The sequence below is a fragment of the Polyodon spathula genome, chromosome 11 (assembly GCF_017654505.1).
Source record: "Polyodon spathula isolate WHYD16114869_AA chromosome 11, ASM1765450v1, whole genome shotgun sequence".
In the NCBI taxonomy this organism is placed as follows: Eukaryota; Metazoa; Chordata; class Actinopteri; order Acipenseriformes; family Polyodontidae; genus Polyodon; species Polyodon spathula.
The window spans coordinates 137938-155351 of record NC_054544.1 but is presented as its reverse complement, the minus strand read 5'-3'; the positions used below and the strand labels follow the sequence as shown (position 1 = coordinate 155351).

The following is a 17414-nucleotide window of genomic DNA, read 5'->3' as shown; positions in this document are numbered from 1 at the left end:
GATTAGGGAGTGGTTAACATGTAGAAAACAGAAAGTACTGATTAGAGGAAAAACCTCAGAATGGAGTGTGGTAACCAGCGGTGTACCACAGGGATCAGTATTAGGTCCTCTGCTATTCCTAATCTACATTAATGATTTAGATTCTGGTATAGTAAGCAAACTTGTTAAATTTGCAGACGACACAAAAGTAGGAGGAGTGGCAAACACTGTTGCAGCAGCAAAGGTCATTCAAAATGATCTAGACAAGATTCAGAACTGGGCAGACACATGGCAAATGACATTTAATAGAGAAAAGTGTAAGGTACTGCACGCAGGAAATAAAAATGTGCATTATAAATATCATATGGGAGATACTGAAATTGGAGAAGGAATCTATGAAAAAGACCTAGGACTTTTTGTTGACTCAGAAATGTCTTCATCTAAACAATGTGGGGAAGCTATAAAAAAGGCTAACAAGATGCTCGGATACATTGTGAAAAGTGTTGAATTTAAATCAAGGGAAGTAATGTTAAAACTGTACAATGCACTAGTAAGACCTCATCTTGAATATTGTGTGCAGTTCTGGTCACCTTGCTATAAAAAAGATATTGCTGCTCTAGAAAGAGTGCAAAGAAGAGCGACCAGAATTATTTCGGGCTTAAAAGGCATGTCATATGCAGACAGGCTAAAAGAATTGAATCTGTTCAGTCTTGAACAAAGAAGACTACGTGGCGACCTAATTCAAGCATTCAAAATTCTAAAAGGTATTGACAGTGTCGACCCAAGGGACTTGTTCAGGAGTGGAGTTTAGACAAAGGGGCATTCAGAACAGAAAATAGGAGGCACTTTTTTACACAAAGAATTGTGAGGGTCTGGCATCAACTCCCCAGTAATGTTGTTGAAGCTGACACCCTGGGATCCTTCAAGAAGCTGCTTGATAAGATTTTGGGATCAATAAGCTACTAACAACCAAACAAGCAAGATGGGCCGAATGGCTTCCTCTCGTTTGTAAACTTTCTTATGTTCTTATGTGTGTGTTGCAATGTGTGTAAGTGTTTCAGTGTGTACGTCTCAGTGTGTGAGCGTGTGTCGCAATATGCATGGTTCTCACCGTGTGTGTGCTTCTCAGTGTGTGTGTGCGTGTGTCGCAATGTATATGTATCTGTGTGTGTGCGTGTGTCGCAATGTGTATGTGTATGTGTGTCTCAGTGTGTGTGTGTCAGCGTGAGTGTGTGTGTGTCTGTGTGTGTGTGTGTGTGTGTGTGTGTGTGTGTGTGTGTGTGTGTGTGTGTGTGTGTGTGTGTGTGTGTGTGTGTGTGTGTGTGTGTGTGTGTTCTTCCTGCTGCTGCCATTTTCACTCATACATGTCCCTTTGAGTCATGTAATATCGCACACTGTGTGTACCTCTGAACAGTATCCTGCACTACTAGGGGTGGATCATGAGAACTAGAGTGTTGGATTCTTCCTGCTACTGCTGCCATTTTCACTCATACATGAATACTTCCTTAATATCGCACACTGAATCTGCGTAATATCGCACACTGAATCTGCGTAATATCGCACACTGAATCTGCGTAATATCGCACACTGAATCTGCGTAATATCGCACACTGAATCTGCGTAATATCGCACACTGAATCTGCGTAATATCGCACACTGAATCTGCGTAATATCACACACTGAATCTGCGTAATATCACACACTGAATCTGTTTATTACCCCATGATAGGTGTTCTTAATAATAGCTCATGGACATTGAGCCTGAAGAATGAAAAATTGTGCACCTTTGGGACTGTCTCTGAGCAAAACTGAGCAAAGTGCCTTCCTCCATCTCCTCAAGACCCCCTCGCTTAGACTGCATTTCTCGATCTCTTGATCTGCCCCTCGTGCTCTGCACTGGACTTCCCTTCCCTCAGCACAGCGATACTGGATCCTCAGCTGATGCGCTATCCTTGCACTACTGCACTGCTGTTATGTCATTGTTCATATAACTTGCTGTAATCCTAACTTGCTGCATCCTGCTTTATATTGTATTTTAGTGGTATTATTTGCACTTACTGTATACTATACTGTATTGTATATTAAGCTTGCATTGTAACCTTGTATTGCCCTGTAACATCTGTAAGTTGCCTTGGATAAAGGTATCTGGAAATAAATAAATGAATTAATAAATAAATAAATTAATAAATTAATAATAATAATAATAATAATAATAATAATAATAATAATAATAATAATAATAATAAATAATAATAATAATAATAGTGGTATTTCTATAATATCATCTGTGTGATACAGCATACAATGTGAGAGCTCCATCAGTTCTCTAATATGGCCTCTGACTGCAGAAACAGTGAAAACAAGGGTGTGTATGAACACATAGGGATAATAAACAGCTGAAACACTCAATACTACACAAATTCAGAGGGTAGAAATGAAAGCCTTCATGTCCGGAGGTTAACGGTTTAACTGAAATCACAGCATGTTGTGTGCTGGTTTATAAAATTTATTTGACTGTTATGTAATCACAATTGCATCTGCAAACAGGGCTGTTATGTAACCAGTACTCCAGTAAACATGTTCATTCAGCCAATCAGTGCTCTTTAGAACAGGGATCTTCCTTCCCTCAATCAGAAAACAGGCAGATTCAGTCAGACATTCACACTGTATGCATGAGAGGCAGACCCCCAGGTTCACGGGATCAGAAAGCAGGCGGATTCAGTCAGACATTCACACTATATGTATGAGAGAGGCAGACCCCCAGGTTCACTGGATCAGAAAGCAGGCTGATTCAGTCAGACATTCACACTATATGTATGAGAGAGGCAGACCCCCCAGGTTCACGGGATCAGAAAGCAGGCGGATTCAGTCAGACATTCACACTATATGTATGAGAGAGGCAGACCCCCAGGTTCACGGGATCAGAAAGCAGGCGGATTCAGTCAGACATTCACACTATATGTATGAGAGAGGCAGACCCCCAGGTTCACTGGATCAGAAAGCAGGCGGATTCAGTCAGACATGTGACGGCCCATCTGGTAGACTGGAGCAGCCAGCTAGCATTTGATTAAGATCTAAGTGGAAAGGGCTGTTGCTTGTTTAAGAACAAGCTAGAAGAGACAGAACCTCTTCTACACATGGTATTGCTGAATCACAACCTTCTGATAGATGAGTCCAAGGTGTTAAAGACCTATCTATATTTATACATTACATTCCCCAGATGGGTAGACCGCTCTGTAAACATATAGTGGAGTTAAAGTCATTTGTAGCACACAGACTAAACCATCTAAGATTTCAATGTCTTTTTCCCCTACATTTAACATCAACAGGAAAGAGGTTTCTTTGCCTGGCTTGGGCCAGTCCTAAACACTGCAGAACAGTCTGAATCAAATCAAGAAAGTTTTACATATTTCCAGTGTGTGTGTCTGTGTGTGCCTCTGTGTGTGTGTGCATGCCTCTATGTGTATGTGTGTGTGTGTGTAGGTATTACTATCAATATATGGACAAACTTTGAGAAAATGTCCCCACAATGATTGTAACTCCTGAGAAAAACACATTGTGGGAACGTCCCTGCTTTGTAAAACACCTTTTTAAGAACTAAATATGCTTTCATGTCGACTTTCACCCTGTGTGGAGTTTTGTCTGACTGGAGTTAGAAATAGTAAATAAAAATATAGTGAGAATCAATGAGAAGTCTACACAAATAAAGGAATGCAAATATGTGTGTGTGTGTGTGTGTTTTAATTTTAGCGATTTTTTTAGTGATGCAAACAAACAGTATTTCTTCCCTTATGAAATACAAGTTGAATGTGTCGAGTGGAACTCTAGTTTCAAATGGTATTTGTTGGTGTGTAAGGCCTCATCTGCTCCAATATGATTTCATTGTTTTTGTCTGCCCTTCATGGTCTGCATGGCCCTGGAGGATTGAAATGTCCTCCTGCCTCACACCAGGCTTTTAGGACCCTTTGGTTTTCTTCAGCACAACTCTACTGCAAGCCACTTAATGCAACAGAGAACAAATAATGTCATATCATAAAGCATTGGTTGGCACTGTTCAGTGGCGCACACACACACACACACACACACTGACACAGTTGTGCACACACACATGCATGCATACTGACAGACACTGACACATACACACACAAAGACACTCGTGCACACATACTGACACACGTTGACACAATCGTGCACACAGTGACACACACACACACACACACACACACACACACACACACACACACACACACACACACACACACACACACACTGAAAAAACTGGGAGAGTTCCCTAAAACAGGAAGCTATGAACGGACCCTGTCTCCACTGTGCCTAACAAAGGCAACTGCAGCACTAAATCCAGCCCAGGGACTGCTGAAGTTCAATGTCCGGGTGATGTAGTTTGCAAAGGGTGTTACTTAAATACATTTAATTTGTTGGAAGCCTTGATATATCTCGGTTCAAATAAAAAGCAATGTACAAAACTGTGAAAAGCAACATGACCATGCAACTGTACTGTGTATAAGCACTGAACTACTAAATAAACACACACAGTCAGAGATCTCTTTGAAGTGTTACACTATCTCTACTGCTTACCTCACGTTGTCATGCTTCTGGATGTAAATCTTATGAAACATCATATCCTCCTGTTTGGCATTAATGTCAGCTTTCATCTCCATGGCAACGTGGCGGGGCAGAACAGAGAGCAGGAGGCGCTCCTGTGGAGTCAAGCAAATGCACTAATTACAGCCCCTCCCCTTGGAAAGCTCTTTAGTTACAGCCCGCCCCCTTGGAAAGCTCTTTAATTGAGCCATGTACAGTAGACAGGTCTTGCTAGGACTAGCTGCCCCTCACCTGTTGCTGGTTCTCTCTGCGAGTTCAGTCTTGCTTGGACTGGGTCCCCTCACCTGTTGCTGGTTCTCTCTGCGAGTGCAGTCTTGCTAGGACTGGGTCCCCTCACCTGTTGCTGGTTCTCTCTGCGAGTGCAGTCTTGCTTGGACTGGGTCCCCTCACCTGTTGCTGGTTCTCTCTGCGAGTGCAGTCTTGCTTGGACTGGGTCCCCTCACCTGTTGCTGGTTCTCTCTGCGAGTGCAGTCTTGCTAGGACTGGGTCCCCTCACCTGTTGCTGGTTCTCTCTGCGTGTGCAGTCTTGCTTGGACTGGGTCCCCTCACCTGTTACTGGTTCTCTCTGCGAGTGCAGTCTTGCTTGGACTGGGTCCCCTCACCTGTTGCTGGTTCTCTCTGCGAGTGCAGTCTTGCTAGGACTGGGTCCCCTCACCTGTTGCTGGTTCTCTCTGCGTGTGCAGTCTTGCTTGGACTGGGTCCCCTCACCTGTTGCTGGTTCTCTCTGCGAGTGCAGTCTTGCTAGGACTGGGTCCCCTCACCTGTTGCTGGTTCTCTCTGCGAGTGCAGTCTTGCTAGGACTGGGTCCCCTCACCTGTTGCTGGTTCTCTCTCTGCGAGTGCAGTCTTGCTTGGATGCACTCCCTGGTCTCCTGGAAGGCTTGCCGCTGGGAGCCCTCTGCGGGGTAGTGGGTGCACACACCCACGATGTTCGTGCAGGAGAAGATCAGCACGTTGGAGACCAGCTGGAAACCAATGGGAGACACTGGGTTCAGAACACTGCATACAGGATAGGCAATTATTTATACAAACCTTTACTATTACAAATAATATCATTATATATTAATGTATAATGTTATGCCTTACACCTGATTAGTAGATCTATATAGTTTCAGTTATTTTGTAATACAATTTAAATGATACACCCAATGGAATGCCTAGCTGTGATTCAGCATGTCAGGTTGTTACAGTATCTGGTAGAAATGGATCACTCTGTATTGAAGGTGGATTTTGTCAGTCTACAGTATCTGCAGTTCCTAAGTGGACAGCATCATGTTTTCAGCACCTCAATCTGATGGGCTGTTCATGGAGCAGGTCAACACTGTCAGGGCATCTTTGTTTGCTGAGTTTTTCTTCTTGTTTTTTATGAAGAGCAGCTCATCATGAAAATCTCACATTGGGCAGAAGGGTAAGTTATTTACAGTGCTGGAGACAAACAGACAGCTGATCTTTCCACAGCAGTCTCAGGTTCATTTAGAACAGAAAGCAAAGAACGAACGAAACGACGACAAGTTTTCATGACACCATGTCTGGCTTTTGAGACTGAATATTACGTAGGCTTCTCCAAAACTGCAAGAGATGATACAAATAAACAGAGTTCCAGAAACACATTCAGTGCTAAAAAAATCATGAGCAGAGTTTCAATAAATGAGATGAAGGAATTGCAATGGGACAGCGCTACAGCATCGTACCAGTCTCCCAGTGGTACAGTAACCATCCCGTGATGGGACAGCGCTACAGCATCGTACCAGTCTCCCAGTGGTACAGTAACCATCCCGTGATGGGACAGCGCTACAGCATCGTACCAGTCTCCCAATGGTACAGTAACCATCCCATAATGGGAAAGCATTACAGCAACGTACCAGTCTCCCAGTGGTACACTAACCAACCCATAATGGGACAGCGCTACAGCATTGTACCAGTCTCCCAGTGGTACAGTAACCATCCCGTGATGGGACAGCATTACAGCATCGTACCTGTCTCCCAGTGGTACAGTAACCATCCCATAATGGGAAAACATTACAGCATTGCACTAGTCTCCCAGTGGTACAGTAACCATCCCATAATGGGACAGCGCTACAGCATCGTACCTGTCTCCCAGTGGTACAGTAACCATCCCGTGATGGGACAGCATTACAGCATCGTACCTGTCTCCCAGTGGTACAGTAACCATCCCATAATGGGAAAGCATTACAGCATCGTACCAGTCTCCCAGTGGTACACTAACCAACCCATAATGGGACAGCATTACAGCATCGTACCTGTCTCCCAGTGGTACAGTAACCATCCCATAATGGGAAAGCGTTACAGCATTGTACTAGTCTCCCAGTGGTACAGTAACCATCCCATAATGGGACAGCGCTACAGCATCGTACCTGTCTCCCAGTGGTACAGTAACCATCCCGTGATGGGACAGCATTACAGCATCGTACCTGTCTCCCAGTGGTACAGTAACCATCCCATAATGGGAAAGCATTACAGCATCGTACCAGTCTCCCAATGGTACAGTAACCATCCCATAATGGGAAAGCATTACAGCATCGTACCAGTCTCCCAATGGTACACTAACCAACCCATAATGGGACAGCGCTACAGCATTGTACCAGTCTCCCAGTGGTACAGTAACCATCCCGTGATGGGACAGCATTACAGCATCGTACCTGTCTCCCAGTGGTACAGTAACCATCCCATAATGGGAAAGCATTACAGCATTGTACTAGTCTCCCAGTGGTACAGTAACCATCCCGTGATGGGACAGCATTACAGCATCGTACCTGTTTCCCAGTGGTACAGTAACCATCCCATAATGGGAAAGCATTACAGCATCGTACCAGTCTCCCAATGGTACAGTAACCATCCCATAATGGGAAAACATTACAGCATCGTACCAGTCTCCCAGTGGTACAGTAACCAACCCATAATGGGACAGCGCTACAGCATCGTACCTGTCTCCCAGTGGTACAGTAACCATCCCGTGATGGGACAGCATTACAGCATCGTACCTGTCTCCCAGTGGTACAGTAACCATCCCATAATGGGAAAGCATTACAGCATCGTACCAGTCTCCCAGTGGTACAGTAACCATCCCATAATGGGACAGCGCTACAGCATCGTACCTGTCTCCCAGTGGTACAGTAACCATCCCATAATGGGAAAGCATTACAGCATCGTACCAGTCTCCCAGTGGTACAGTAACCATCCCATAATGGGACAGAGCTACAGCATCGTACCAGTCTCCCAATGGTACAGCAACCATCCCATAATGGGAAAGCATTACAGCATCGTACCAGTCTCCCAGTGATAGACTAACCAACCCATAATGGGACAGCGCTACAGCATTGTACCAGTCTCCCAGTGGTACAGTAACCATCCCATAATGGGAAAGCATTACAGCATCGTACCAGTCTCCCAGTGGTACAGTAACCATCCCATAATGGGAAAGCATTACAGCATCGTACCAGTCTCCCAGTGGTACAGTAACCATCCCATAATGGGAAAGCATTACAGCATCGTACCTGTCTCCCAGTGGTACAGTAACCATCCCATTTGGCATGGAATGTCCATCCAGGGGGCTACAGGACAAACACATCTTCTCTATGAATATGTTGCAGGTTCAGTACGTTCTGCATTTCCCTTTCAGTTTGTTCAGACAGTTATTTGTAATATACTGTATACAAAATATTACAGTTGGAAAAAAAGTCTCTAGATTTTGTATTATCAATGCCTGTTTCTTGAACAAAAAAATGACTTATTAAATGAATAATTTAGATTACAACTTGTGCAGCACAGGTTAATATAACAAACAGAAATGAAACTTTTTATACTGAATTGAAATTCACAAAGTACATTAGTAATAGGATATGCTGAAGCAGTACAGTAGTCCCACTTCCATTCCTGTCTGTATCAATAACCGGTCCTTGGAGGACACTATTCAACACTAGAAAGAATCAAGCCTCCCTGGTGCTGCACTCTGTAGCAAGCTCCTTCAGTTCAAGGGTCAGAGAAGCACAGCATGTTCTACTATTAGACACTGAAGCCGTGTGAAAGAGCAAAATAACATCTTGCGCAAGAACAGTCGCATTAACAATTATATGGAAGCATTTGTCGTTGCACTCAAAACTGCTTATGCTGTACAATGTACAATGCAATCAACCTTTTCTCAGAAAAGCATTGTTCAAGCATTTACAAGACAGAAAGACAAGCAATGTTTTAAGTGTCTGCTGTACACATGTTACATGGACCTAAGAATAGAAAGGTACAGAAAACGGCTTGGTAACTCAAGTTCTCCACAAAGATGTACAAGAGCAGGTTCCAACAGAATCACGACAGTGCAAGATGAGAAACACTATAGTACAAGAGCACAAACACGACAGTGCAAGAAGAGAAACACGACAGTGCAAGAAGAGAAACATGACAGTGCAAGATGAGAAACACGACAGTGCAAGATGAGAAACACTTTAGTACAAGAGCACAAACACGACAGTGCAAGAAGAGAAACAAGACAGTACAAGAAGAGAAACACGACAGTGCAAGAAGAGAAACACGACAGTGCAAGATGAGAAACACGACAGTACAAGAGCACAAACACGACAGTGCAAGAGAAACACGAGAGTGCAAGAGCACAAACACGACAGTGCAAGAAGAGAAACACGATAGTACAAGAGCACAAACATGACAGTGCAAGAAGAGAAACACGACAGTGCAAGAGAAACATGACAGTGCAAGAAGAGAAACACGACAGTGCAAGAGAAACATGACAGTGCAAGAAGAGAAACACGACAGTGCAAGATGAGAAACACAACAGTGCAAGATGAGAAACACGATAGTACAAGAGCAGAAACACGACAGTACACACTCCCTACAGTACAAAGTACGGGGAAACTGAACAAAATGATGACTGAAGCTGGGTAACGTACCACAATGTGCAAGGCTTTGAAATACATGAAGATGAATGTTAGGGGAGTTTGTGAATATATTACACTTGTTATTAATACTATTTGTAGTTGAAGATATACTCATGTTTTCTACACAAGGTGGGGTGCATTACTCAAGCATTATATAGAGCACAGATAACACCCTTGCCATTATGTGTGTGTGTGTGTGTGTGTGTTACCAAAGAAGATTTCAACATAAGCGTTACTCTTTGCACACAATCTGAACAATACCCTTTAAAAGAAAGCAAGCTAAATTCGTCTTTGTCAATGTTTGCAAATACTGAAGAGGTGACACTCTCGAGTTTTACAACGGTCCAAACCAGCTGTAACCAAGGCGCCAGAGAGCATCCCCTGGGTATGTATGCTTCCAGCTGCAATATTATTCCAGCAGGTTAATGATTGCCAACGTTTCATAGGAAGAGGGTGTGAGGCACAGTTCTGCAGCATTTCTTAAATATGTACGGGCTGGAGAAACTGGTTTCATTGTCTGCCTTTTAACGGGATAGTCTTTTTAACATTTGAACAAATGTTTGTTGTTTTTTTGTGTTATTTGTATCTTGTTTGAGTCCTCCTCCCTCCCTCCCCTTAGAAAGGACTTTGACGACAGCAAATCTTAACCCTACTCCCTCCCCTTAGAAAGGACTTTGAAAACAGTAATTCTTAGCTTCATAACTACAAAAGCCATCGTAATCTTTCTTTTTGGGAAGCTTTGCAGTACAATACATTACATTGTAAACTAACCTAATGCCCATCACATGCCTGCATCCAAGGCACTGTATAAATATTGTAATAGGTCCAGCAATGAGAATCCCTGCTTCCCAAAGGGTTAATATATTCACAAACTCCCCTAACATTCATCTTCATGTATTTCAAAGCCTTGCACATTGTGGTACATTACCCAGCTTCAGTCATCATTTTGTTCCGTTTCCGTGTACTTTGTACTGTAGGGAGTACGTACAGGAAAAGGACTTTGATTAACCCTTGTTGAAATACATACACACAAGCCCAGTGACCTGCCTGGTGATCTTGACTTTATCAACAAGGTGGCAGATCTGTTAAGCGCTGGACTCCAGTCTGCACTGTAGCTTGGATTTAATACAGTCAGTAAATTGCATTTGAATTACATTATAGTGTAATTTGAATTACACTGCGTTGAATTACATTATAGTACCTCTACACTGTGGCTAATTAAAGCTTCTAGTAAAACCTGGCATGGGTGACACTGCTATGCATTACTTAAGGAGTGTTATTTCCATCGCTCTGCATGTACTGTGAATAAGGAGGGAGCACTGTTGTATTACTGTACATTACAAAATTGTTTTAGGAAGACTCAGCATAGGAATATTATATAAAACCACAAATGAGGATTGTAATTTACTAATTCAAAAATAATACTGAAAAAAAGAGAATTTAATCCCAGCCTCCTACAGACAGCATCTGTAAACCTCAAAACGTACAACTATACTGGACTATATGGCACCCAATTGTATCAATACTCACATCATCTTGTACTTGCACTGAACTGCTCCACACTTTGCTGCATTCTACTATTGCTCTCAATTATAATTATATTTTCTGCATCTTGTATTTGATTTTCCTCCTAAAATGTATCTATATTCACATTTATTTTATTTGAAATCATTCTTAATCATACCACAGGAATCAGTATTAGGTCATCTGCGCTTCCTAATGTACATTAATGACTTAGATTCTGGTATAGTAAACAAACTTGCTAAATTTGCAAACAACACAAAAATAGGAGGAGTGGCAAACACCGTTGCAGCAGCAAAGGTCATTCAAACTGACCTAGACAACATTCAATACTGTGCAGGCACATGGCAAATGACATTTAATAGAGAAAAGTGTAAGGTAGTGCATGCAGGCAATAAATGTACATTATAAATATCATATGGAAGATACAGAAATTGAAGAAGGAATCTATGAAAAAGACCTAGCAGTTTATGTTGACTCAGAAATGTCTTCGTCTAGACAAGAGGAGAAGCTATAAAAAAAGCCAACAAAATGCTTGGATATATAGTGAAAAGCGCTGAATTTAAATCAAGGGAAGTAATGTTAAAACTGTACAATGCATTAGTAAGACCTCATCTAGAATATTGTGTTCAGTTCTGGTCACCTGACTACAAAAAGGATATTGCTGCCAAGAAAGAGTGCAAAGAAGAACGGCCAGAATTATTCTGGGTTTAAAAAGAATGTCATATGCAGACAGACTTAACGAATTGAATCTATTCAGTCTTGAATAAAGACTACGCGGCAATCCGATTCAAGCATTCAAAATTCTAAAAGGTATTGACAATGTCGACCCAGGGGACTTCTTCGAACTGAAAAAAGAAGGGGTCACAAATGGAGATTAGACTTGTTTACACAGAAAATCGTGAGGGTCTGGAACCAACTCCCCAGTAATGTTGTTGAAGCTGACACCCTGGGATCCTTCAAGAAGCTGCTTGATAAGATTCTGGGATCGATAAGCTACTAACAACCAAACGAGCAAGATGGGCTGAATGCCTCCTCTCATTTGTAAACTTTCTTAGTTCTTATTTACTGCACTTACTACTTGCTCTTATTGGAATTTATCTTATAAGCAAATATTTTACTATAAGTTTACTCCTCTTAGTCGAAGTCACTCTCCAACGTACTTATTTACTGTATTTATTTTCTCTTATTTGATTTTGCTCTTATTTACTACTGACTATTGTCTTTTATAACTGCTCTTATCTGTAATGTGATATTCTTTATCAGCTGCAAGTCGCCCTGGATAAAGGCGTCTGATAAGAAATAAATAATAATAAATAATACAGACAGGACTGCTTTTCCTCAAAGTAGGAGGGATAAATAATCCACATCAAATACAAACATACAGCAAGCAGGACAATGCACTTAATACATCAGGCTACATCCATTTAATGGACACACACACAGCAATTTTCCCAGGTCGGGCTGACAATAATTATTCAGCACCATTTCCGATGACGGAATGTCTCTCTCAACACACACTTATCGGTGTGGTAAAGGACAGTCCATACAGCAGCTGCTCAAGGGAAAGGAAGCATGCTAAATTTAAATTTAAAACATAACTCTTACTGCAAGGCCAATTCAATTCAAACAGCTCTCCCATTGCTTTCAGGACAGTGCAGCCCAAATGTACAGTGCAACTAGAATTTATTTGCAAAAGAATGAAATACAAATCCACTTATGAACTCATATTAAGCCTAAAGCCTGGAAGTTACGTTCTGGTGATCATGTTCTGTTTTTACAGGAGGTACTCTATGCACACATACAATGTACAGCACATGTGCTGTGTTTGATACAGGGGGGTTGATAGAATTAATAGATTACTGTAGATCTTAATGTGAGTACAGACACCAGCATCAAGACAACATAACAACAAGATACTGTGCTAGCGAGAGGACTGCATCCAAACTGGAAATTAAGCTTTCCGTCCCTGTGTGAGGGGGCCAGAGGCAGTAGAAATATTTCCCAGCAGGAAAGTGCTTTTGATCTGTGAGACTCCAATGCAGGAGGCTTAGCCTGTCTGAAACGGGCTGTTCTGGGTCGTGCGTCAGCATGACTGGACACAGCAGTTACTGTGGCTGCCCTTCCATCCAGATTAGAAAAAGAAAAAAGCACACAAACACAAAACACCTGTTTGGGAACTTGACTGAAACTAACAACCTCACCAGTGTGGAATAATCGTACAAAATGACCTTTGAAGAATGGACCACGAAGTCCAGTAATATACACAACATGGGACTCTGTATAGAGATGCCGAGCTCTGCTCAACTACAGCATGTTCTCATTTCATCTCTATTGCCACCCACTTATAGCCATTTTACAAGCTATGCCACAGCTTAGAGGTGCTGAGGCACACTGTGATGTTAACAGCTAGCATGCCAAACTCATTTCAACACTTCTATTAGGTCAGTGTTCCAACACTGTAGCAAACATTTCACTTTTCCACAGTAGCAAACATTTCTACCCTCAGACCTAGATATGGTCCTTCTCTCCCAAGGATCACGCTATATAAAAATGAACAGTGAAAAGGTCACGTCTCTTTAAAATTACACACAGGGTGGTGTCTCCAAACAGCTTCGCTCCCAGTAGAAAAACTACCATATGCTGCATTTAATTTCAAGGTTTTGGAGAAGATCACATTCTGTCTGTAGTGTCTAGCTTTGTTTTTTTGGCAGTGCGTGACTTTGATAAGAAATCTGGAGTTCACATCCATCGAACACTGATGATTCTTGGAAAGTTAGGAACGGTAACACCTCTTAAACACAATAACAACACGTGGAATGTTTTTGATCTTTGGATAAGCAGCCCTTTTAAATCACTGTATACGGTGAGAAAGCCTGGTTTACACAGAGATTGTCCAATGTAATAACACTGTGGTATGAACATTTTAGAAGGGTTTTTGACAGGGTTAGGGTTAGGTCTAACTCTGTAAGAAGAGATTTGGATTTGGATGTTCAAATCATTTCTGTACAGAGGGTACTGTAGTAACCAATGCGTGTGATCTAAAGACACCAAACACAACATTAATCACATTAGCAGGATTTTCCTACTGTTCAATTAACTTGCTGGTTTCCATCAGTACATTTGCAGCTGTCACAAAATGACAAATACAATAATAATAATAATAATACACAGTCAGCCACCAATACTTCATTTTACTAGAATTAAAACAATAAAAACGCCACATTATTTTAAAAGTTGATATGTTAAACCACAGCTTGGGCAAGTTTTACACACAATATGACACCTCAAAGAAAACCCTTTTAATAAAACGTGATATTGTATCCTGTTGTATATTCTACACCAGTGGTACTCAACTGGCCTTTGAGATCCAATCCAGTCAGGTTTCTACTCCAAGCAGGTTCTAATGTAGTTAATTGCAAGCACCACAAACCACCTGCAGCTAGTTCAGAATGCTGCTGCCAGGATCCTTAACTTTTTACTCCCCCCCGTCTTGCCCAGCTGCACTGGCTACCTGTAAAGTTCAGGATTATGTTCAAAACTCTCCTGCTCACCTACACTGCCCTTCATCACACATGTCCCGAGTACCTCCTCAACCTGCTGACCCGCTATGTCCCTGCCCGCAAACTGAGGACCTCCGACTTTGGACTGCTTGTTATCCCCAAGCAAAAGTGCACCACCGTTGGACAATGGTCGTTTAGCTTCATGGCTCCAACTCTTTGGAACTCTCTCCCAGCTTTGGTGCGTGATGCTTCCACTGTGGCTCATTTTAATAACAATCATTATTTAATAATTAAATCAACTCTCAAGACCCACCTGTTCTCTCTTGCTTTCCATGCTCCCTAAGCTAGATATCTGATATTAGCTGCTGCTACTATTTCACATATTATGTTACTATTCATACAGGGCCTCTCATTGGGAATGGAAGAGTTCATACAGGGCCTCTCATTTGGGAATGGAAGAGTTCATACAGGGCCTCTCATTGGAAATGGAAGAGTTCATACAGGGCCTCTCATTGGGAATGGAAGAGTTTATACAGGGCCTCTCATTGAGAATGGAAGAGTTCATACAGGGCCTCTCATTGGGAATGGAAGAGTTCATACAGAGTCTCTCATTGGGAATGGAAGAGTTCATACAGGGCCTCTCATTGGGAATGGAAGAGTTCATACAGGGCCTCTCATTGGGAATGGAAGAGTTCATACAGGGCCTCTCATTGGGAATGGAAGAGTTCATACAGAGCCTCTCATTGGGAATGGAAGAGTTCATACAGAGCCTCTCATTGGGAATGGAAGAGTTCATACTGGGCCTCTCATTGGGAATGGAAGAGTTCATACAGGGCCTCTCATTGAGAATGGAAGAGTTCATACAGGGCCTCTCATTTGGGAATGGAAGAGTTCGTACAGAGCCTCTCACTGGGAATGGAAGAGTTCATACAGAGCCTCTCATTGAGAATGGAAGAGTTCATACAGGGCCTCTCATTGGGAATGGAAGAGTTCATACAGAGCCTCTCATTGGGAATGGAAGAGTTCATACAGGGCCTCTCATTGGGAATGGAAGAGGCACAGGCTAGCACTGGTCTGCAGTGAAAGAGATGAAATAAAAGGTGGTACAAACCCTTAGTACCGGCCTGTAGGAACAGCAGCTGTCTTTATTGCTTGGTGGGAATGACTGGACAGTGATGGCAAGCTTGATTAAACCCTAAACTGGCCTAAGAGTTTACAGGCGGAAATACACTTTCAAAATAAATGTATGTAACAAATGTATGTAATTTAACTTGACTGGGTTACGGGGGCAGAAGCAGTTCCATAAAAGTGTCTTAATTAAGCACTACTATCTATCTATCTATCTATACACACATATATATAGATTTTACTTGATGAAAGTTACAGGATGTAAAACAATTGATTGACTCAACCATAGCAGACACATGAAAAGATGGTGTAAAAGAAACAACAATGTGAATGTGAACAGCTCAGCACCTAAAATACCAGCTGCATGACATCAGCTGCCATTGATTCTCTCACAACGTCTTACTGTCTGAAGATATATGAACTGTTTGAGTATTCTGATAATTCACACAAATAAAGGGTTTCACTTACAAATACTGATGGTAGATTAATCAGATAGACAGACAGACAGATAGATAGATAGATAGATAGATAGATAGATAGATAGCTAGATAGAGCAAGGGGCAGGGTTATAAATGTGAGGTTACATGAGTACTGACTGAGTTTTAAATACAAGCTAATTGTCTTTGCGCCCTTGATGCCCGACGTGCTATTCTGTCCATTACTGATTCTAAGTTGCTGATATATGAGCAGCACCTTCAACACATTAATTAGAAGTCCTTGTAGTCCTATTTACTACAGAGTTTATTACAGTGCGTTTCACCACCCAGCAAAATGAACCTGATTAAAAGGTTTGATAATATATACTTGAATACTGTACATCGGTTCTACATACTGCGTACTGTAATGGAGGGCTTCTCTTCCGATACTTCAAGATCCTTTTAAAGATCTATCGGAGGTTTTCTTCTTTCTATTTCTGTGTATAATTATAATACACCTTGTGAAAATGCATTTTTATAGTACATTTTCAATTCAAACCTCACTGATGGAGTTACCCTTTCAGCACTGAAGAGAGTGAGATATGGTGTATGACAAGGTGTCACTTCCATCTCTATAGCACTCAATGGAAAGAGCTGAATGTTAAGAATAGTTCTCAGAAATTAGACAAACGTTCCTCATTATCTTCGAAACATTCCTCTCATGCATGCTTCTTTTTAGTACTAGTCAATGCAATGCTACTTTCAGGTTGTTGCATTGACTATGCAGGGTTCAGTTAAGCCAGCCCCACCCCTGTGCAATGCTCCTCAAACAGAACGAGAGTGGGCTGGGTTTGCATGGTAACAGCACACTTGACTTGAAGCCTGGTATCTATTTTTAGAATCATTAGGTGCTCTGACTCTGAGCACTAATGGATTACAGGTAGAGCAGACCATGTGAATCAGTGCAGTATTGTGCCAGGGTGGTGTAGCCTACCTGCATTAGGGTAATAATCACTAACTCCACAGTGTCCCTGCATTAGGGTAATAATCAAAATTCTAAAAGGTATTGACAGTGTCGACCCAAGGGACTTTTTCAGCCTGAAAAAAGAAACAAGGACCAGGGGTCACAAATGGAGTTTAGAAAAAGGGGCATTCAGAACAGAAAATAGGAGACACTTTTTTACACAGAGAATTGTGAGGGTCTGGAATCAACTCCCCAGTAATGTTGTTGAAGCTGACACCCTGGGATCCTTCAAGAAGCTGCTTGATGAGATTTTGGGATCAATAAGCTACTAACAACCAAACGAGCAAGATGGGCCGAATGGCCTCCTCTCGTTTGTA

At 42.0% G+C, this 17414-nt stretch overlaps 1 protein-coding gene across 1 annotated transcript in view; it reads right to left on the bottom strand.

The window, feature by feature from the left end:
* The window catches only part of LOC121322974 (adenylate cyclase type 5-like), a 57765-nt gene extending 51333 nt beyond the window's left edge, over nucleotides 1-6432 (bottom strand). The window contains exons 1-4 of the mRNA XM_041263642.1: nucleotides 6293-6432; nucleotides 6155-6170; nucleotides 5417-5566; nucleotides 4576-4697 (exon numbers count right to left, since the gene is read on the bottom strand). Of these exons, the coding sequence (XP_041119576.1) occupies nucleotides 4576-4697; nucleotides 5417-5566; nucleotides 6155-6170; nucleotides 6293-6432 (428 nt within the window). The remainder of the gene's footprint in view (nucleotides 1-4575; nucleotides 4698-5416; nucleotides 5567-6154; nucleotides 6171-6292) is intronic.
* Between the last annotated feature and the right edge of the window lie 10982 nt (nucleotides 6433-17414).